The 22,707-nt window shown below is 40.7% G+C and overlaps 1 protein-coding gene across 1 annotated transcript in view; it reads left to right on the top strand.

Moving 5' to 3' along the window:
- The window catches only part of ADCY10 (adenylate cyclase 10), a 102,171-nt gene that overhangs the window by 26,767 nt on the left and 52,697 nt on the right, over positions 1–22,707 (top strand). The window contains exons 12-16 of the mRNA XM_007458099.1: positions 2,096–2,151; positions 13,003–13,156; positions 15,346–15,538; positions 16,058–16,144; positions 20,994–21,268. Coding sequence (XP_007458161.1) covers positions 2,096–2,151; positions 13,003–13,156; positions 15,346–15,538; positions 16,058–16,144; positions 20,994–21,268 — 765 coding nt within the window. The remainder of the gene's footprint in view (positions 1–2,095; positions 2,152–13,002; positions 13,157–15,345; positions 15,539–16,057; positions 16,145–20,993; positions 21,269–22,707) is intronic.

Below are 22,707 nucleotides of genomic sequence, written 5' to 3'. Positions count from 1 at the left end.
CTGGCTAAGAGCCCCAGCCGCGCTGCGGCATGTGGGATCTTCCTGGACCGGGGCCCGAACCTGTGTCCCCCCCCCCTGCATCGGCAGGCGGGCTCTCAACCACTGCGCCACCAGGGAAGCCCAGGTATTATTCTTTATACTAGCAAGCTAGAATCTAGGTCTTAAAGGGTCAGATAACAGAATCAGGGCTATAATTGGTTCAAGGAGTCTTTATTATTCATCTTTGTATTCCCAGGGCTCAGCACTGTTCTTGGCATGTGTAGATCATCAATAAAATGCTGTTCGAATAAATGAATGAATAATAATTTTTGTGAGCCCTTATTAAATATTAGGCCCTTTACCTCAATATCAACTATATGAGGTAGAAACAAACTATTATTAACTCTATTTTATAAATTTAAAAACTGAGACTCTGAGATGTTAAATGACTTTTCCATAGTCATAAATCTAGTAAATAATTGAGCCAAGGTTCAAAATGCCACAATAATGCTGCATTATAGTCAGCCACAAAACCTCACTTGTATACAACAGTAAATTTTTACTTATCTCATGAACATGTGGGGTTCAGCTGATCTTGGCGGATTTGGGTGATCTTGCCTAGGCTTGTTCACATGCCTGGGGTTCAACAGGGTGTTGGCTGATCCAGGATGACCTCAGGTGGAATAACTGGGAATTTTGGCTGACATAACTGGGACAGTTTGACTCTATGTGTCTCATCTTATATTGGGCTAACCCAGGCATGTAGTCATGGCAATATCAGAAGATCAAGAGAGAGCAAGCATTTTTCAAGCCTCTATATCATGTTTGCTAACATCCCATTGGCCAAAGCATTCACAAGTCTGAGCCCAGAGTGGGAGGACACTGCAAAGGTACAGTACATAGCAAAGGACATAGATACAAGTAGGGATGAAGACATGGCGCCATTAATGCAGTCAGTCTACCACAGAAACTGTCTACTGTTTCTGAAACTACCAGGACTATCTGATCCCAAAGCCTGCCCTCTTTATGGTTTCTCTGTACCATCTCTGCAAATAAGAGACTATAGAAATACACATACAGATATGAACAGGGCCTGGTTCCTGTCCTGAAATCTAATGGAGAAGACAACATACACAAAATTAGGTGTATATTACCTAGGAAACTTTGGTATGTGCTATAACAGAGGCATAACAAGGTAGTATAACAGTATAAACAAGGGAATGAGCCATTTGTCTAAAAAGGCCCCTTCAAGAGATGATATTATGCAGTGGGCAAACATATGCCCCTGGCCTCGTTTTAGATACTGACTCTGTCACTATCCTCTGTCACCACTAGCCATGGAATCTTGTTCAAGTTAAATTCTCTGTACCTCAATTTTCTCATTTGTAAAATGGACATAATAATAATAATACATTCCTAATAAGGTTTTTGTCAGGAGTAAAGAAAATTATACATGTACAGCACTTGAAACTGCCAGGCACATAGCATGTGTTCCACAAAGGTGAACTATCATTGTTTGAGCAATTGGGAGAATCTTTCCATGCTGTGAGACAATATAACACATCTAACTGTATTGGGTCCCATACTGAGTGTCTGGTTTCCCTAGAAAAGGGTCAGTTCTACCAATGCAGACTCAACAAGCATTTTTTGAACAACGTACCAGGTGCTGTGGTAAAGGCAGCTACATAAATTGTTTGGAGACTCTATTACCAGGTAAGAACTTCTCCTTTCCCTTCCTCTTGGCATCTGTACCCCTTGATAGACCCCTTGATAACAGAGGATAGATTCCTGTTAGAGACTGAAAAGGAAGCTTTCTGGGAACTAAGAACTATTCCCTCTGGCTCTCAGTATTTCCCTGTTTTGTTTTGTTTTTTTTTGCGGTATGCGGGCCTCTCACTGTTGTGACCTCTCCCGTCGCCGAGCAACAGGCTCCGGATGCGCAGGCTCAGCGGCCATGGCTCACAGGCCCAGTCGCTCCGCGGCATGTGGGATCTTCCCAAACCGGGGCACGAACCCGCGTCCCCCGCATCGGCAGGCGGACTCTCAACCACTGCGCCACCAGGGAAGCCCTATTTCCCTGTTTTGATGCTAACATATTTTCTTTTCTTCTCTTCAGCATGTTTGGGATGGCATACCTCATCTGCAACAGAAATGAGGGTTACCCTTTGCTAGGTAGGTAGTGAGCCTTGATTTTTAAACCTCTTTATTGAACTATAACAAAACATACAGAAAAGTACACCAATGATAAGTCTTCAGCTTAATGAATTATCACAAAATGAATGTATAATCATCCAGGCCAAGAAATAGAAAAATAACAGTACTCTGGAAACCCTAACATGCTTTATCCCTCTCCCTTTACCCAAAGATTTCTAACACCCTAAATTACTTAGGCCTGTTCTTAAAATTTATATGAATGAAATCATATATTGTGTAATTACATAAGCCTTCTTTTTTTTCTTTTGAATAAATGGGGTCTTCATTTCTTTTTTTATTAATTTATTTTTTTACATCTTCATTGGAGTACAATTGCCCTACAATGGTGTGCTAGCTTCTGCTTCATAACAAAGTGAATCAGTTATACATATACATATGTTCCCATATCTCTTCCCTCTTGCGCCTCCCTCCCTTCCACCCTCCCTATCCCACCCCTCCAGGCGGTCACAAAGCACCGAGCTGATCTCCCTGTGCTATGCAGATGCTTCCCACTAGCTATCTACCTTACCTTTGGTAGTGTATACATTTCCATGCCTCTCTCTCACTATGTCACAGCTCACCCTTCCCACTCCCCATATCCTCAAGTCCATTCTCTAGTAGGTCTGTGTCTTTATTCCTGTCTTACCCCTAGGTTCTTCATGACATTTTTTTCCCTTAAATTCCATATATATGTGTTAGCATACGGTATTTTTCTTTCTCTTTCTGACTTACTTCACTCTGTATGACAGACTCTAGGTCTATCCACCTCATTACAAATAGCTCAATTTCGTTTCTTTTTATGGCTGAGTAATATTCCATTGTATATATGTGCCACATCTTCTTTATCCATTCATCTGATGACGGGCACTTAGGTTGTTTCCACCTCCGGGCTATTGTAAATAGAGCTGCAATGAACATTTTGGTACATGACTCTTTCTGAATTCTGGTTTCCTCAGGGTATATACCTAGTAGTGGGATTGCTGGGTCATATGGTAGTTCTATTTGTAGTTTTTTAAGGAACCTCCATACTGTTCTCCATAGTGGCTGAACCAATTCACATTCCCACCAGCAGTGCAAGAGTGTTCCCTTTTCTCCACACCCTCTCCAGCATTTATTGTTTCTAGATTTTTTGATGATGGCCATTCTGACTGGTGTGAGATGATATCTCATTGTAGTTTTGATTTGCATTTCTCTAATGATTAATGATGTTGAGCATTCTTTCATGTGTTTGTTGGCAGTCTGTATATCTTCTTTGGAGAAATGTCTATTTAGGTCTTCTGCCCATTTTTGGATTGCGTTGTTTATTTCTTTGTTATTGAGCTGCATGAGCTGCTTATGAATTTTGGAGATTAATCCTTTGTCAGTTGATTCATTTGCAAATATTTTCTCCCATTCTGAGGGTTGTCTTCTGGTCTTGTTTATGGTTTCCTTTGCTGTGCAAAAGCTTTGAAGTTTCATTAGGTCCCATTTGTTTATTTTTGTTTTTACTTCCATTTCTCTATGAAGTGGGTCAAAAAAGATCTTGCTGTGATTTATGTCATAGAGTGTTCTGGCTATGTTTTCCGCTAAGAGTTTGATAGTTTCTGGCCTTACATTTAGGTTTTTAATCCATTTTGAGCTTATTTTTGTGTATGGTGTTATGGAGTGATCTAATCTCATACTTTTACATGTACCTGTCCAGTTTTCTCAGCACCACTTATTGAAGAGGTTGTCCTTTCTCCACTGTACATTCCTGCCTCCTTTGTCAAAGATAAGGTGACCATATGTGTGTGGGTTTATCTCTGGGCTTTCTATCCTGTTCCATTGTTCTATATTTCTCTTTCTGTGCCAGTACCATACTGTCTTGATTACTGTAGCTTTGTAGTATAGTCTGAAGTGAGGAAGCCTGATTCCTCCAGCTCCGTTTTTCGTTCTCAATATTGCTTTGACAATTTGGGGTCTTTTGTGTTTCCATACAAATTGTGAAACTTTTTGTTCTAGTTCTGTGAAAAATGCCATTGGTAGTTTGATAGGGATTGCATTGAATCTGTAGATTGCTTTGGGTAGTATAGTCATTTTCACAATGTTGATTCTTCCAATCCAAGAACATGGTATATCTCTCCATCTATTTGTATCATCTTTAATTTCTTTCATCAGTGTCTTATAATTTTCTGCATACAGGTCTTTTGTCTCCTTAGGTAGGTTTATTCCTAGATATTTTATTCTTTTTGTTGCAATGGTAAATGGGAGTGTTTTCTTGATTTCACGTTCATATTTTTCATCATTAGTGTATAGGAATGCAAGAGATTTCTGTGCATTATTTTTGTATCCTGCCACTTTAACAAATTCATTGATTAGCTCTAGTAGTTTTCTGGTAGCATCTTTAGGATTCTCTATGTATAGTATCATGTCATCTGCAAACAGTGACAGCTTTACTTTTTATTTTCTGTTTTGGACTCCTTTTATTTCCTTTTCTTCTATGATTGCTGTGGCTAAAACTTCCAAAACTATGTTGAATAAGAGTGGTGAGAGTGGGCAACCTTGTCTTGTTCTTGATCTTAGTGGAAATGCTTTCAGTTTTTCCACCATTGAGGATGATGTTGGCTGTGGGTTTGTCATATATGGCCTTTATAATGTTGAGGAAAGTTCCCTCTATCCCTACTTTCTGCAGGGTTTTTATCATAAATGGGTGTTGAATTTTGTCAAAAGCTTTCTCTGCATCTATTGAGATGATCATATGGTTTTTCTCCTTGAGTTTGTTAATATGGTGTATCACGGTGATTGATTTGCGTATACTGAAGACTCCTTGCATTCCTGGAATAAACCCCACTTGATCATGATGTATGATCCTTTTAATGTGCTGTTGGATTCTGTTTGCTAGTATTTTGCTGAGGATTTTTTCATCTATGTTCATCAGTGATATTGGCCTGTAGTTTTCTTTCTTTGTTACATCCTTGTCTGGTTTTGGTATCAAGGTGATAGTGGCCTCGTAGAATGAGTTTGGGAGTGTCCCTTCCTTTGCTATATTTTGGAAGAATTTGAGAAGGATAGGTGTTAGCTCTTCTCTAAGTGTTTTATAGAATTCACCTGTGAAGCCATCTGGTCCTGGGCTTTTGTTTGTTGGAAGATTTTTAATCCTAGTTTCAATTTCAGTGCTTGTGATCGGTCTGTTCATATTTTCTACTTCTTCCTGTTTCAGTCTTGGCAGGTTGTGCATTTCTAAGAATTTGTTCATTTCTTCCAGGTTGTCCATTTTATTGGCATAGAGTTGCTTGTAGTAATCTCTCATGATCTTTTGTATTTCTGCAGTGTCAGTTGTTACTTCTTTTTCATCTCTAATTCTATTGATTTGAGTCTTCTCCCTTTTTTTCTTCATGAGTCTGTATAATGGTTTATCAATTTTGTTTATTTTCTCAAAGAACCAGCTTTTAGTTTTATTGATCTTTGCTATTGTTTCCTTCATTTCTTTTTCATTTATTTCTGATCTGATTTTTATGATTTCTTTCCTTCTGCTAACTTTGGGGTTTTTTTTTTCTTCTTTCTCTAATTGCCTAAGGTGCAAGCTTAGGTTGTTTGAGATGTTTCCTGTTTCTTAAGGTAAGATTGTATTGCTATAAACTTCCCTCTTAGAACTGCTTTTCCTGCATCCCATAGGTTTTGGGTCGTCGTGACTCCATTGTCATTTGTTTGTTTCTAGGTATTTTTTAATTTCCTCTTTGATTTCTTCAGTGATCACTTCGTTATTAAGTAGTGTATTGTTTAGCCTCCATGTGTTTGTATTTTTTACAGATCTTTTCCTATAATTGATATCTAGTCTCATGGCATTGTGGTCGGAAAAGATACTTGATACAATTTCAATTTTCTTAAATTTACCAAGGCTTGATTTGTGACCCAAGATATGATCTATCCTGGAGAATGTTCCATGAGCACTTGAGAAAAATGTGTATTCTGTTGTTTTTGGATGGAGTGTCCTATAAATATCAATTAAGTCCATCTTGTTTAATGTATCATTTAAAGCTTGTGTTTCCTTATTTATTTTCATTTTGGATGATCTATCCATTGGTGAAAGTGGGGTGTTGAAGTCCCCTACTATGAATGTGTTACTGTCGATTTCCCCTTTTATGGCTGCTAGTTTTTGCCTTATGTATTGAGGTGATCCTATGTTGGGTGCATAACCCTTTTATGGCTGTTAGTATTTGCCTTATGTATTGAGGTGCTCCTATGTTGGGTGCATAAATATTTACAATTGTTATATCTTCTTCTTGGATCGATCCCTTGATCATTATGTAGTGTCCTTCTTTGTCTCTTCTGATAGTCCTTATTTTAAAGTCTATTTTGTCTGATATGAGAATTGCTACTCCAGCTTTCTTTTGGTTTCCATTTGCATGGAATATCTTTTTCCATCCCCTTACTTTCAGTCTGTATGTGTCTCTAGGTCTGAAGTGGGTCTCTTGTAGACAGCATATATATGGGTCTTGTTTTTGTATCCATTCAGCCAATCTGTGTCTTTTGGTGGGAGCATTTAGTCCATTTACATTTAAGGTAATTATCGATATGTATGTTCCTATTCCCATTTTCTTAATTGTTTTGGGTTCGTTATTGTAGGTCTTTTCCTTCTCTTGTGTTTCTTGTCTAGAGAAGTTCCTTTAGTATTTGTTGTAAAGCTGGTTTGGTTGTGCCGAAGTCTCTCAGCTTTTGCTTGTCTGTAAGTTTTAATTTCTTCATCAAATCTGAATGAGATCCTTGTTGGGTAGAGTAATCTTTTTTTGTGTGTGGTACACGGGTCTCTCACTGCTGTGGCCTCTCCCGCTGCAGAGCGCAGGCTCAGGATGCGCAGGCTCAGCGGCCATGGCTCACGGGCACAGCCGCTCCGCGGCATGTGGGATCTTCCCGGACCAGGGCATGAACCCATGTCCCCTGCATCGGCACTGCGCCACCAGGGAAGCCCTGGGTAGAGTAATCTTGGTTGCAGGTTTTTCTCCTTCATCACTTTAAATATGTCCTGCCAGTCCCTTCTGGCTTGCAGATTTTCTGCTGAAAGATCAGCGGGTAACCTTATGGGGATTCCCTTGTGTGTTATTTGTTGTTTTTCCCTTGCTGCTTTTAATATGTTTTCTTTGTATTTAATTTATGACAGTTTGATTAATATGTGTCTTGGCGTATTTCTCCTTGGATTTATCCTGTATGGGACTCTCTGTGATTCCTGGACTTGATTAACTATTTCCTTTCCCATATTGGGGAAGTTTTCAACTATAATATCTTCAAATATTTTCTCAGTCCCTTTCTTTTTCTCCTCTTCTTCTGGAACCCCTGTAATTCGAATGTTGGTGCATTTAATGTTGTCCCAGAGGTCTCTGAAACTGTCCTCAGTTCTTTTCATTCTTTTTTCTTTATTCTGCTCTGCAGTAGTTATTTCCACTATTTTATCTTCCAGGTCACTTATCCATTCTTCTGCCTCAGTTATTCTGCTATTGATCCCATCTAGATTATTTTTAATTTCATTTATTGTGTTGTTCATCATTGCTTGTTTCATCTTTAGTTCTTCTAGGTCCTTGTTAAATCTTTCTTGCATTTTGTCTATTCTATTTCCAAGATTTTGGGTCATCATTACGATCATTATTCTGAATTCTTTTTCTGGTCGACTGCCTATTTCCTCTTCATTTGTCAGGTCTGGTGGGTTTTTATCTTGCTCCTTCAACTGCTGTGTGTTTTTCTGTCTTCTCATTTTGCTTATCTTACTGTGTTTGGGGTCTCCTTTTTGCAGGCTGCAGGTTCGTTGTTCCCATTGTTTTTGGTGTCTGTCCCCAGTGGCTAAGGTTGGTTCAGTGGGTTGTGTAGGATTCCTGGTGGAGGGGACTAGTGCCTGTGTTCTGGTGGATAAGGCTGGATCTTGTCTTTCTGGTGGGCAGGTCCACATCTGTTGGTGTGTTTTGGGGTGTCTGTGGACTTATTATGATTTTAGGCAGCCTCTCTGCTAATGTGTGGGGTTGTGCTCCTGTCTTGCTAGTTGTTTGGCATAGGGTGTCCAGCAGTGTAGCTTGCTGGTCGTTGAGTGAAGCTGGGTGCTGGGTTTGAGATGGAGATCTCTGGGAGATTTTCGCCGTTGATATCATGTGGAGCTGGGAGGTCTCTTGTGGACCAGTGTCCTGAAGTTGACTCTCCAACCTCAGAGGCACGGCAGTGACTCCTGGCTGCAGCACCAAGAGACTTTCATCCACACATCTCAGAATAAAAGGGAGAAAAAGTAGAAAGAAAGAATTGGTAGAAGTAGAAAGAAAGAAAGAAAGAAAGGAGGGAGGGAGGGAGGGAGGAAGGAAGGAAGGAAGGAGGGAAGGAAGGAAAGAAAGAAAAAGTAAAATAAAGTAAGATAAAATAAAGTTATTACAATGAAAAATAATTATTAAGAAAATAATTTTTTTTAAAAAAACGGATGGATAGAACCCTAGGACAAATGGTGGAAGCAAAGCTATGCAGACAAATCTCACACAGAAGCATACACATACACACAAAAAGAGGAAAAGGGGAAAAAATCATAAATCTTGCTCTCAAATTGGGATCATTTTGAGAGCAAGCATCCTCAATTTGGGATGATTCGTTGTCTATTCATGTATTCCACAGATGCAGGGTACATCAAGTTAATTGTGGAGCTTTAATTCGCTGCTTCTGAGGCTGCTGGGAGAGATTTCCCTTTCTCTTCTTTGTTCTCACAGCTCCTGGGGCTCAGCTTTGGATTTGGCCCCGCCTCTGCGTGTAGGTCGCTGGAGGGTGTCTGTTCTTCGTTCAGACAGGACGGGGTTAAAGGAGCAGCTGCTTCCGGGACTCTGGCTCACTCGGGCCGTGGGGGAGGGAGGGGCACGCAGTGCGGGGCAAGCCTGCGGCGGCAGAGGCTGGCGGCACGTTGCACCAGCCTGAGGCGCGCCGTGCGTTCTCCCGGGGAAATTGTCCCTGGATCCCGGGACCCTGGCAGTGGCGGGCTGGACAGGCTCCCCGGAAGGGGAGTGTGGATAGTGACCTGTGCTCGCACACAGGCTTCTTGGTGGCGGCAGCAACAGCCTTAGCGTCTCATGCCCGTCTCTGGGGTCTGCGCTTTTAGCCGCGGCTCGCGCCCATCTCTGGAGCTCCTTTAAGCAGCGCTCTTAATCCCTTCCAGGTACGTGGGGAGTTTATTGCCTTTTGGGAGGTCTGAGGTCTTCTGCCAGTGTTCAGTAGGTGTTCTGTAGGAGTGGCTCTCCGTGTAGATGTATTTCTGGTGTATCTGTGGGGAGGAAGGTGATCTCCGTGTCTTACTCTTCCGCCATCTTCCCGGAAGCCTCTCGGGTCTTCATTTACATAATCCTTCTTTTAATCAACATTACATTATGAAATTCATCCATATTGTTGGATGTAGCTATAATTCATCCATTTTCATTGCTGTGTAGTACAGTTGGCCCTCTGTATCTGCAGGGTGTGCATCCATGGATTCAAATAACCACAAATCAAAAAAAATTTATTTTTTTTAATTCCAGAAAATTCCCAAAAGCAAAACTTGAATTTGCTGCACACCGGCAGCTATTTACATAGCATTTACATTGTATTTGCTATTATAATCAACCTAGATATGAGTTAAAGTATACAGGAGGATGTGTTCAGGTTATATGCAAATACTACACCATTTTATATAAGGGACTTGAGATTTTGATATCCTCGGGGGTCCTGGAACCAATCTCCTATGGATATAGAGGGATGACTATATTCCCTTTTATAAATATATAACAATGTATTCATTCTGCTTTTGTACAACATTTGAGTTGTTTCCAGTTTGGGTTCTTATGAATAATACTGCCATAAAGATTTTTGTACAAGTCTTATGGTGAACATATGTGTGCATTTCTGCTGTTGAGTATATATATATAGGAGTGATACTGTTGGGGCAAAGGGTACAATTTTGGTAGATAGTTTTCTCAGTCTTTATAATTTTAATAATTCTGTTGGGTTTATAGTGGTATCTCACCATGGTTTCCATCTGTATTTCCCTGATGTGGTTGAGTGCCTTTTCCAAATATTTATTGGCCATTTGGAAATCATCTTTTATAAAGTGTCTGTACAAATCTTTTGTCTATTTTTCAATTGGATTGTATTTTTTTATAGATCTGTTGGAATTATTTATATATTCTGAAAATGGGTCCATTTGTTTTTACTGTATGTAACTTTTCCCATTCTGTGCTTGCCTTTTTACTCTATTAGTGATGTATTTAATGAACATAAGTTTTGATTTTAATGAAATCCAATTTATCAATCTTTTTCTTCATAATTAGTGCTTTTGTATACCGTTTGAGAAATCTTTCCTCACCCAAAAGTCATGAAGATATTTTTCTAGATTCTCTTCCAGAAATTTTGTTTTACCTTTTACATTTAGAGCTGTGATCCATCTGGCAGTGATGTTTTTGTGATTCTTGGTGAGGGAGACCCTATCATAAGAAAGCTAACTCAAGACTATACAGGGAAGTAGACATAAAATGAGGTAGAGAAGAGACCCACATGAAGATTGGCCTGTGAATTCTGAAGGCAGCCATTTCAAGTAACGCTTGTAATTTCCTTCTGTTAGACTTGAACATCCCTAAAAGTATCATTATAAATTAAATCTCGGTCATAACTGTGTTAGGGCAATTGAGAAGAGGCTCTGTCCCACACCTTGGGGGAGTATTAGGACAGAATCTTGATGTCAGCAGAGCATAAAAGAAGGCAACAGTTCCAGAACTTCAAAGAGCACTTGAGCCAGCAGCAATGCCTAACTTTCAGTGCATTCAGGTAGTTTTCAGAGTCTGCAAGCACATCACTTTTTATAAGTCCAGATTCCCAAACTCTTGAAGGCTAGAAAGGAGAAGGAATGCCCACTCTCACCCTACTCTGAGACCTAACTTTTCATCCTAGGATATGCTTGTTGTGATAATGATTGACAGTAAATGGAAGTCCTAACCCCCTTTCTACAAAATTGAGGACTCAATATGACAGACATGTTAGAATACATTGCTACAATATACATGTATTTCTCAGTCTGGTCTAGTTGCCTTTGTTTGTTTGTTTGTTTTCTGTGTGTGTGTTTTGTTTTGTTTTGTTTTTCAGCTGCTGCTGAGCGGCTTGTGAGACCTTAGTTCCGTGAACAGGGATTGAACCCAGGCCCTCAGCATTGAAAACTCAGAGTCCTAACCACTGGACTGCCAGGGAATTCTCTCTACTTGACTTTTTGCCCTGATTTCACCAGTATAAAGTAAAGATCAGGCCCACATATCTTTCCTTAAAGCTATAACCAAAAACAGACTGTCAGAGGTTAGGAGTATGGGAAATACCCTTCTTTTACAAGAGTGCCTGTAAATGAAATGTATATGCTAACTGATAACAAAACTAAAATGAACAAAAAGTGTTCTTTTAGAGTCAAAAATGCATACAACAGTCTCAGGTATTAGGGCCTTGTTCAAATAGAAACAAGGTATGCATACTTCAAGGCAAGTTGAGTTAACCTCATTTTAGAATCCAACTTAAAAGACAATCAGTAAGTTCTTACCTGTATGTGTTCTATACAAATAGAACATAAAACAGCCAGAAGAGTCTGCTCTGCAGCCTTCTGGGCCTTATCTTCTAAGTTCCTTTGTAAACTTTAGGCCAAAGAACAATACTACACATCTCACAAAATTGAAGTTCAAATGTGTTTTCAGAAAGGAAATGTTGCGCCTAAAAGAAGCAATATGGTCTGCAGAGTAATTCTCACTAAATCTCACCCAGAAATTTACATTACCAAATAAACACTCAGCTTCTTTGTATAAAACATCTAAACTTAGAGTAGTGGTCTTGGTTTTCAGTAGACATTAGCTAACACCTAGGTGTGTATTTACTCTATCAATGGATAGCAGAATGGGTCCTCCACAGTGATCTGTCCAGCAAAGAAGGAAGAGTCAACCCTGATTTGGTCTCCAGCTCTTTTGACAGAAATTACCGTTCTGCCAACTCCTTCCCGTCCACCCAGGTTTCAAAGACTGTAGGCTGAGTTTCAGATTTCAGTCAGGGCATCCTGTTACACATATTTAAAAATACATAAGAAAAATAAGAGTGATAGGGTTGTAACCCAAGATGACTTTTATTTTCTTCTTTTCCTTTTTTAAGTTTTCTATATTTTCTACAGTGAGCATGCATTAGTTTTATAATAAGGGAAAAAAACCTATAATTTATTTTTACTAAGAATTTAGGTTGTTCTTATGATAGAATTAATCTATATATGAGTTTTTTAAAGCAAATTGAATTTTTTTAAATCACTGTTAATACTTTTAGTAGCCCTGAGATAAGTATAATTTCTCATTTACAAAGAGCAAGTTTTCCTTCACAGAATCAGAAATAAAAACTTTTTATCCATATTGTTCAACATGGGAACCCTAACTTTATTAAGTTGATTTCCTAATGTAATAATCTATAGTTACTTCTAGTGTGTTACAGAAAAAGGAAAAGAAAACAAGCATTAGGGTCAGATAGCCCTGGTTTAATTCCTGGTTGTATAATTTAAGCAAATCTCAGTTTTCTACACTAAAGTTAAATGGACATCATAATGAGCATTATAAGAATCCTTTCCCTCACAGCTTGTGGGAATCAAAAAAAACCAAACCAAAACAAAACAAAACTGTAAAACCACACTGTTAACTGGAAAGTTCTAGAGAAAGATTTTTTTAAATTTTAAAGTGCACAGGACCTCGAGAAACTCCATGAACAATGCCATGGAAATTCCAAGGGTATTCTTAGAAGCTGTATCACTATGTGCTTTTTTATGTTTCTATACTATTTTATGTTGATTGGGTTTGCTCCCTTTTTAAAAAATGAAAATAACAGGACGCGATAAGGAGATCAAATACTTCATGTGTACTATGAAGGAATTTTTGATATCTAACTGCAGCCGAGTCCTGATGTACGAAGGATTATCGGGATATGGGAAAAGCCAGATACTAGTGGAAATTGAGTACCTGGCCCAAGGTGAGAACCACAGGTGAGTGTCTTGCAATGACCATTTTTTTGTGAATCCAGAGAATCTTGACATCTTTAAGAGTTTCATTTGTTTCAATGTTCCTCTCCTTTATATAAGTTGCCTTACGTAAACTATCCACAATCTATCAGTTATTATTGGGTGTCATGCCCCTTGTGCTAGATAAGTAATTAATGATAAACATATCGAACTGAGAAAATGGAAGATGGGCTGACCCCTGGAGATCCTGATTTAATGGCAGGACGGACTTGGACATTGATATTTTTAAGTTTCCTAATGCACAGTTTGAGAACAACTGGTATAAATGTTGAGGATAGATTGGGTTTGCAGAACAAATACGTAAGTTTATCCATGTGGCTGACAGGGAATCACTAGTTCAAACCACTGAGCCCTGAGAGTATGGTTAGAGAATGAAAGGCCTCTGGATTTTCCTTCGGAAGGCAGAGCTGATGCACTTACCTCATGCTGTTTGTCTCTTTTCATATAAGGAATGTCATGAGGGCTCTCTTTGGGACAACCCATCTCATGGAGGTGGATGGTATGATATTCAATTACAGTGATGATGACCAAGACAATGGTAATGGTGTCTCACATCCTTTCACTATCTAACCTAAAGGCTTTAAGGGGAAAATTCTTATTAATCTTATTTTTAGCTGTGTTTCTACTCTTTTTTAATGCCAGGCCTGAGAAAGACTAGTTTTAAAATATCTTTAATATTGCTGAAGGGATAATTCAAAATAGCCAGAAGACACTCATTTATTCCATCACTTACTGAGTACCTACTATGTTCCAGGAACTAAGTGCTGTATTAGTTTGCTAGAGCTACCATAACAAAGCACCACAAGCTAGGTGGCTTAAGCAACAGAAGTATATTGTCTCAGTGTACGGGTAGGAGTCCAAGATCCAGGTGGCATAAAGTTGGTTCCTTCCATCAGCTGTGAGGGACAATCTGTTCTGTGCCTCCTTCCTAGCTTCTGGTGGCTTGCTGGCAGTCAGTGGTGTTCATTGGCTTGTAGAAGCATCACCCCAGTCTCTGCCTCCATCTTCACATGATGTTCTCCATGTGTGCTGTCTGTGTCCAAAAATTTCCCTCTTCTTTTTTTTTTTTCCCACTGCGTGGCTTGTGGGATCTTAGTTCCCCGACCAGGGATTGAACCTGGGCCACGCCACTGAAAGCACCGAGTCCTAACCACTGGACCGCCAGGGAATCCCCCCAATTTCCCCTTCCTATAAAGAGACAGTCATATTGGATTAGGGGCCCACCCTATTCCAGTATGGCCTCAACTTACCTAGTTACATCTGCAATGACCCTATTCCCAAATAAGGTCACATTCTGAGGGCTAAGACTTCAGCATATGAATTGGTGGGGGGAGGGGTGCATAAATCAATCCATAACAAGTTGCAAAGCCTTGAAGGCGAATAATATCTTATCCCTACCCTCAAGGAGTTCTCACAAAAGAGAAGGAAAGAGAGATGACAGTAAAAATAGAATGTGGTGAGGACATTGATAGAAGCATGCAATAGAGTACTGTAAAAGCTACAAGAAAGAGGGGTTTGTCATCCAACCTGAGGGCATCAGGGAAGATTTCCAGCAGGTTACTCCTGAGCTGAGATATACAAATGAACAGGAAACGAGGGATTAGGAGGGACTGTGAGAAGTGATGACACTCCAGGCCGAGGAAAGCAAAGGCATAAAGAGAAGAAACAGTTGGATGTGCAGGGAACACTCACCGGTTTGTTGTTGGTGGAGGGTAGACTGCTGGGCAGAGAGTGGCAAGAAATGACAATGAGGACTTGGAAAGGCTTATATGTCACATGAAGGAGTCTAGACTTAACCTAGACTTGCATCTACCTAGGTGCTTCAGGCTTCCATAAAGGTGATGCATTCAGAGTCTTGGCGCTAGACAGGGTAGTAGTATGCTGTTAGGGAGTATAGGTGAGAGGATGCGGGCCTGAACCCAGGCATTGGCAGTAGGGCTAGAGAAGAGGGGATAGCTAGGATACATTTACAGAGCTTAGAAACATAGTGGAATAAGGGAGGGTATCTGAAAGCACAAATAAAGAACAGCTTCCAGATAGCTTGGGAAATCTGTCCTTACAACTGAATATGAAGAGTCAGGGCTTTCCTTCAAGCTTTATTGTTTTCAAAAAATATATTTTGAAACTCTGATTCCTGACTTTCTTATAAACAGGACTATTGCTATTGCGTTGACTAAGATCAGCTTCCATCAAAATTTTTATACCATCCAGATACTCATGGCCAATGTACTAGGTCTGGATACTTGCAAACATTATAAAGAACGACAGACCAACCTTCAAAATAAAGTCAAGTCACTGCTGGATGAAAAGTTCCATTGTCTTCTTAATGACATTTTCCATGTGCAGGTAACTAGCTAGTGTTAGACTCCTGTTAGAAATAGTGAAGGGGCAGATGTGGCCACTCCTCCCTGATGCTTTATGACTTTGCATCTCTTTGGCCTGTATTATCCTCTTCCTTTCTCATCTGCAGCGTCCAGGTGGTAAGGAAATGACTCCCAATCCTTGAATGAGCCACCTTCCTGAGATATATTGGTACCAGACTCAAGAAAACCCAAATAGCCACCTGCTGATTCATTTCTTTTCTCACCTTCCCATCATAGCTATACTATACTAGCTAGTCCAGGGCACTAAATCTCTCTGCTCCCACAGGTGACTGCCAATGCAAAGACAAGAATGTGCCCTGTTCTTTCCTGTATCTATTACATTCAATGACATAGAGTATCAGAGCTGGAAGGGATGTTATGGATTACCTAGCACATGAGGATTTTAAGGCACAGAACAGTAAAGTGAATTACCAGAGTCGTACAACTAGTAGTTCCCTCTGCTATTTGCGCATACTCAGTATTCTCATAATTCTTTATACAGTTCCCTATTTCACGAGAGGTTTCCAGGATGAGCACCACGAGAAAGCAGAAGCAGTTGGAAGCGTTGTTTATGAAGATCTTGGAGCAAGTAAGAGCGTCTATAGGTCAAATAATGGGGAGGGGGAAACTGGGCGTCTCACCGCAAAGCCAGGTGACCTCAAGGGTTTAGACTCCAATGGCAAGAAGCTTTGAAGTATGTGAAAGCTTTAACCCAAAGTGTTTCATTTTCCTCCATCCTTCCAAACCTCAAGCTAAGAGTCTGTTCAGAATTTAGCTGTGCTTGAAAGGAGTCCTTTAACATTACTCCTGGGAGTTTGGCCTTGCCTTAAAACCAGTCCTCTTTTTCTCTCCCTCTGTATGAGATGCAGTCTATCAAACTGGTTATGTATATAGGCTCTGTAATCAGTCTACCAAGGTTTGAGCCCTTAGGCCTATCACTTGCTACCTGGGTAACCTTGATCAAGTGACTCAACCTACATGCTTTTACTTTACCTTCTATAAAATGAGGAAATAATAGTACCTAGCTCACAGGGTTGTAAGGTTTAAATGACTAGATTATGTGTAAAACTTAGAATAGTGCCTCTTTCATTGGAAACACTCAACCAATGTTAACTTTTGCTCTCTGAATAATACCATGACTGTCCATTATATGTTGATGATCACCAACTTTATATCCCATTCCTCAGCTCTCATATAAGCACCAAAACTATATTTCCAAGAACTGTATATTCCACTTGGATATGGGGACTCACACTCAGTTCAGTGTCTAATACTAAATTCATTTTTTTCCCTACTTTAGTGCCCTATCTCCCTCATCTTGATCCTGACCCTTGATTTAGTCAATAGCAAATTCATTCACACATCGTTTAAAGTTATCTTTGCTCAGTTGACAAGTCCTACCATGTCTACCTCAGACTGACTCTGGAATCTCCTCGTCCTCTGTTCCCTACTGTAGTTCAGCCTCTTTCTCTTCCTGGACTATTTCCATAGCTTTCCAACTAATCTCTGTGCCTCATACCTCTCCACTCCAATTCATCCTCCATACAACTGCCAAAGTGTATGCAAATTGTTCCAACCTGTGCTTTATACTATCCAAGTAATTCTCGATACTAATGAGATAAAAGCCAAAAGACTTTTTTTTTTTTTAACCTGGAGAAATGCTACTCATCATTCAGTGTCACCTCTTCAGTGAGAACTCCCCCAAATCACAAGGAATGACTAATTCCTCTTCTGCTGTGTTTCTGTAACACTTTGAACATATTTCTTACTGTATTTTCCATACTGTATTGCAATTTGCTACTTGTATATGTGTCTCTCCCCCTCAGGAGGTTGTGAGCTTCTTAAGGAAAGGGAGCCTCTTTCTCATTTTTGTATCACTACTGACCAGCAGAGTGTCTGGCACATAATAAATAAACAATTCAAGTTTGTGGCATTGTGTAAGTTTATAATACAACTTCCTTCTTCTCCACTGCAGGCAAATAAGGCTATATCAGTAGTTTCTGAATGTCAGGCTTTGGATTGTTTGCATCACAAGTATCCAGAAAGCTTCATAAAATATATGGATTTGTGAATTCTACCCCAAATTGAAAAGGGCTTCGTTTGGGCCTAGGAATCTGTTTAGTTGTTTGTTTTTGTTTTGAAACTTCTCAGTTGGTTCTGATCCACAACCTAGTTGGAAACCATGAGTAAAGCTGTGCTTTGACTCTGTGCTATGACAACAATCTTTGGATCATTTACTATCAGTATGACCTCGGGCAAATGGCTTAACTTCTCTGCCTAAATTTTCTCAGTAAATAGATTCAATAGTGCACCTCCTATGAATGTTACGAAGATTTTTTTTTTTTAATTAAAAAAATTTTTTTTGGCTGCATTGGGTCTTTGTTGCTGCACACGGGCTTTCTCTAGTTGCGGTGAGCAGGGGCTACTCTTTGTTGCGGTGTGCAGGCTTCTCATTGTGGTGGCTTCTCTTGTGGAGCACGGGCTCTAGGCGCACGGGCTTCAGTAGTTGCCGCATGTGGGGTCAGTAGTTGCGGCACTCAGGCTCAGTAGTTGTGGCTCATGGGCTCTAGAGCCCAGGCTCAGTAGTTGTGGCGCACGGGCTTAGTTGCTCTGCAGCATGTGGGATCTTCCCGGACCAGGGCTCGAACCCATGTCCCCTACATTGGCAGGTGGATTCTTAACAACTGCAACACCAGGGAAGTCTGTTAACGAAGATTTTAAATAAGTTCATTTATGAAAGCACATCACACAGTGCTGGGAACATAGTAGGTGCCGTGTAAGTGTTGGCTTTTTTCACATCAGAGAGGACCTGATTCCATCTCCTCATTTTATTTTATGTTTTTAATTAATTTTTATTGGAGTATAGTTGACTTACAATGTTGTGTTAGTTTCTATGTTGTGTTAGTTTGTTGTATATAGCAAAATGAATCAATTATACATATATATATATATATATATATCCACTCTTTTTTAGATTCTATTCCCATATGGGTCATCACAGAGTGTTGAGTAGAGTTCCCTGTGCTATAAAATAGGTTCTTGGGCTTCCCTGGTGGCGCAGTGGTTGAGAGTCCGCCTGCCGATGCAGGGGACATGGGTTCGTGCCCCGGTCTGGGAAGATCCCACATGCAGCGGAGCGGCTGGGCCCGTGAGCCATGGCCGCTGAGCCTGCGCTCCACAACGGGAGAGGCCACAACAGTGAGAGGCCCACGTACCAAAAAAAGTTCTTGTTAGCTATCTATTTTATATATAGTAGTGTGTATATGTCAATCCCAATCTCCCAGTTTATCCCTCCCCCAACCTTTCCCCCTTTGTAACCATAAGTTTGTGTTCTACATCTGTGATTGTTTCTGTTTTGTAAATAGGTTTATTTGTACCTTTTTTTAAGATTCCACATATAATTGATATCACATGATATTTGTCTTTCTCTGTCTGACTTACTTCACTTGGGCTAGGTTTTGTTTGTTTGTTTGTTTGTTTTTGCGGTACATGGGCCTCTCACTGCCGTGGCCTCTCCTGTTGCAGACAGGCTCCAAACACGCAGGCTCAGCGGCCATGGCTCACGGGCCCAGCCGCTCCACGGCATGTGGGATCTTCCTGGACGGGGGCACACACCCACGTCCCCTGCATCGGCAGGCGGACTCCCAACCACTGCACCACCAGGGAAGCCCAGTGTGATAATCTTTAGGTCCATCCATGTCGCTGTAAATGGCATTATTTCGTTCTTTTTTATGGCTGAGTAATATTTCAGTCTCCTCATTTTAAATGTGAAGAAGCTGGCACCATTGATGTACCATTGAATTCATGTAGGTTTTTTGGTTCCTGCTTTACTCTCCCCAATTCACAGATAATTCACTGACAAGGCTATTCTGTGACTAAAACTCACATTTCTAACTGCCCCGTAGTTTTATTTATTTATTTGGCTGCGTTGGGTCTTTGTTGCTGCACAGGGGCTTTCTCTAGTTGTGGTGAGTGGGGGCTACTCTTTGTTGCGATTCGTGGTCTTCTTAGTGCGGTGGCTTCTCTTGCTGTGAAGCACGGGCTCTAGGTACACAGGCTTTAGTAGTTGTGGCTTGCAGGCTTAGTAGTTGTGGCTTGTGGGCTCTAGAGCACAGGCTTAGTAGTTGTGGTGCATGGGCTTAGTTGGTCTGTGGCATGTGGGATCTACCTGGACCAGGGCTCGAATCTGTGTCCCTGCATTGGCAGACAGACTCTCAACCACTGCGCCACCAAGGAATTCCCTGCCCCATAGTTTTAAAGATATTAGTCAAATACAAAACAAAACAAAACAATGGGATGCTAACCCCTATTCATTAAAATGTTCTCAGGGTCAGTGAAGAACTAACGATCTGGTGACAGAATGGGGCTGTAAGAGGGGACTTACATATATGTGATAAGGCAGGCTATAATACTTTATAATGATCATCTTCTGAAATTTGAAATTTGAATGTAGCCTTTGATGCTCTAGTTTATAAAAACATGCAGAGGGAAAGAATGGCTTAACCCAGTCTCTTCCCAGAGGGAAACAAAAGAAGCCAAGAGCAGTCTGGAGCAGTAAGAGTGGGGAAGGTTTTCTCCATTTAGACATCTTACACTATGGAAATGCAGGGCCCGCTATGCAGGGGCTCACACTAAATGTAAGCTCTATATTTTGTCTAATACTCTATCCCCAGTGCTTAAAACAGTACCTGACCCTAACAGATGCACAATAAATGCTTAATGAGTAAATAAATAATTCAGACTTGTTAGGGAAAGGTACTCTACACAAGAAAAGGGACACATGATCTGTTTTTAAGTGTAACATGTGCCGTAGTTCAAGCTAGAACAGCATAAACTGCCAGCAGGGCAAGGACCAGGTGAGTTTCTCTCAGCAGTCTGCCTCCAGCACCTAGCCCAGTGGGTGCTTGGTAAGTATGTGTTGAATCGATGTTGGTTGAATAAATGTCAGATAGGTATTTCCAGGAGACCTTCATTTTTCAATAGATTAGAATGACTTGAAGTAGACCTCAGTAATTTTTATGTAATGGCTGTTTAACTTGACTAAAACCCCATCTGTCCTATATATTTACATTATCTTTACACAAAGATTTGACCAAGTAAGAGTCTATTCCAGCCAGTTCTGTCCCAATTGCCACAGATTCCAATTAGCGGAATCTAAATTAACGCAAAGTTATTAGAAAGAACAGATTTAACTTAGCTTCACAAAATTCGGTGGATACACATGCATACGCATACATGTGTATAAAAAACTGAAGTCACGGGAGTTCCCTAGTGGTCTAGTTAGGATTTGGCGCTTTCGCTGCCATGGCCTGGGTTCAATCCCTGGTCGGGGAACTGAGATCCCGCAAGCTGCGCGGCGCGGCCAAAAAATCAAACAAAAACAAAAAAAACCTTGAAGTCCTACAGCATTTTTCTTTCTGTTTCTCCACCTTGTCCAGACAGTGAAAGAGGAAAGGATTATTTTCATCATCGATGAAGGCCAGTTTATCGATTCAGCCTCCTGGACATTTATGGAGAAGCTTATCTGGTCTGTTCCCATCTTCATCATCATGTCCCTGTCTCCCTTCATTGACATACCCTGTGCAGCTGCCAGTGCCATAATGAAGAACAGGAACACCACCTATGTCATCCTTGGAGCCCTGCAGCCTAAGGACATCCTCAACAAGGTCTGCCTAGACCTCAACGTCAGGGGCATCCCCAAAGAACTAGACACGTGAGTAACCTATTTCTATCCTGAGGCCTTGACATCTGCACTCCAGGTCCAGGAATCATCAGATTCCTTAAGATGTGTCTGAAAGAGGCCATTTCAGGATTCTTGCTGGTCCCGCCTTTCAAAGGGGCCACTGAACATGCTTGATAGGATGGATGCTGCTCACTTTTCCTTGTTATGGTCCCTGTTACATCGTCTCAAACGTTGCTTAGGACATGTTTTGTTTCCCTTTCATCATGCTGGCTATGGGTACACTCACTCTAACCCACAGTGACTAAGGGCACTGTCATGGGCAAGTAACATGAAAGGCAAACTGGTAAGCCTTAAGAACCACAGCCCACAGCTGAGCAAGGTCTTAGTTGCTGGCAATAACGTGGTCTGGTACTGGTGTTCCCTGTCATGGTAGATGGTGATGTCAGTGCTCTCTGAGCTTCTCAGTGACTCCTCTCCTGGGGTCTTGACAGCAGTCCCCTTAACAACATGGGCAATACCTCTTCCTTAGCTGGCTGTTTACAAGCCACCTTGGTATCTGTATCTGTTCTTTCTAATGAGGTTGCTTTGCTTCTGGAAGAGAAATGTCTTGGACGAAGTCTCATTTAAAATAACTCCAGGCATGAATTTTTTTTTTCCCAATTGTATTTTTATTTATTTATTTATTTTTGGCTGTGTTGGGTCTTCGTTTCTATGCGAGTGCTTTCTCCAGTTGCAGTGAGTGGGGGCCACTCTTCATTGCCGTGCGCGGGCCTCTCAGTGTTGCGGCCTCTCTCGCTGTGGAGCACAAGCTCCAGACGCACAGGCTCAGCGGCCATGGCTCACAGGCCTAGTTGCTCTGCAGCATGTGGGACCCTCCCAGACCAGGGCTCGAACCCGTGTCCCCCACATTGGCAGGCAGACTCTTAACCACTGCGCCACCAGGGAAGCCCGCAGGCATGAATTTTATGTGTTCTTTCCCTTTGTCTCTCTGTCTCTCCCTCTTTCTCTCTGTATGTATGTATGTATTTATTTATTATGTATGTATTTATTATATATGTATACATTTATTATATATGCATTTACTTTTTGATCTAGCCTTCCCAATTCTAGGAACCTATCTCAAAGATATACTGACAGGGAACTATGCTCAATATTTTGTAATAACCTGTAAGGGAAAAGAATCTGAAAAAGAATATCTATCTATATCTATATCTATCTATATCTATATCTATATATATCTGAATCACTTTGCTGTACACCTGAAACTAACACAACATTGTAAATCAACTACAATAAATTTTTTTTTAATTTAAAAATATATATAGTGACAAAAATATGAAGTGACATATGGGCACAGTTTTTATTGAGGCATTATTTGTACTAGTAAAAGACTGAAAACAATCCAAATGTCCATGTCTAAGAGGATAGTCAGAATAAACTAGGATGCATCCACATGATTGAGCCCTATG

Source organism: Lipotes vexillifer, unplaced genomic scaffold (genome assembly GCF_000442215.2).
Source record: "Lipotes vexillifer unplaced genomic scaffold, Lipotes_vexillifer_v1.1 scaffold189, whole genome shotgun sequence".
Classification (NCBI taxonomy): domain Eukaryota; kingdom Metazoa; phylum Chordata; class Mammalia; order Artiodactyla; family Lipotidae; genus Lipotes; species Lipotes vexillifer.
Note: the sequence above shows the minus strand (reverse complement) of the source record. Positions and strands in the feature narration are given on the sequence as shown.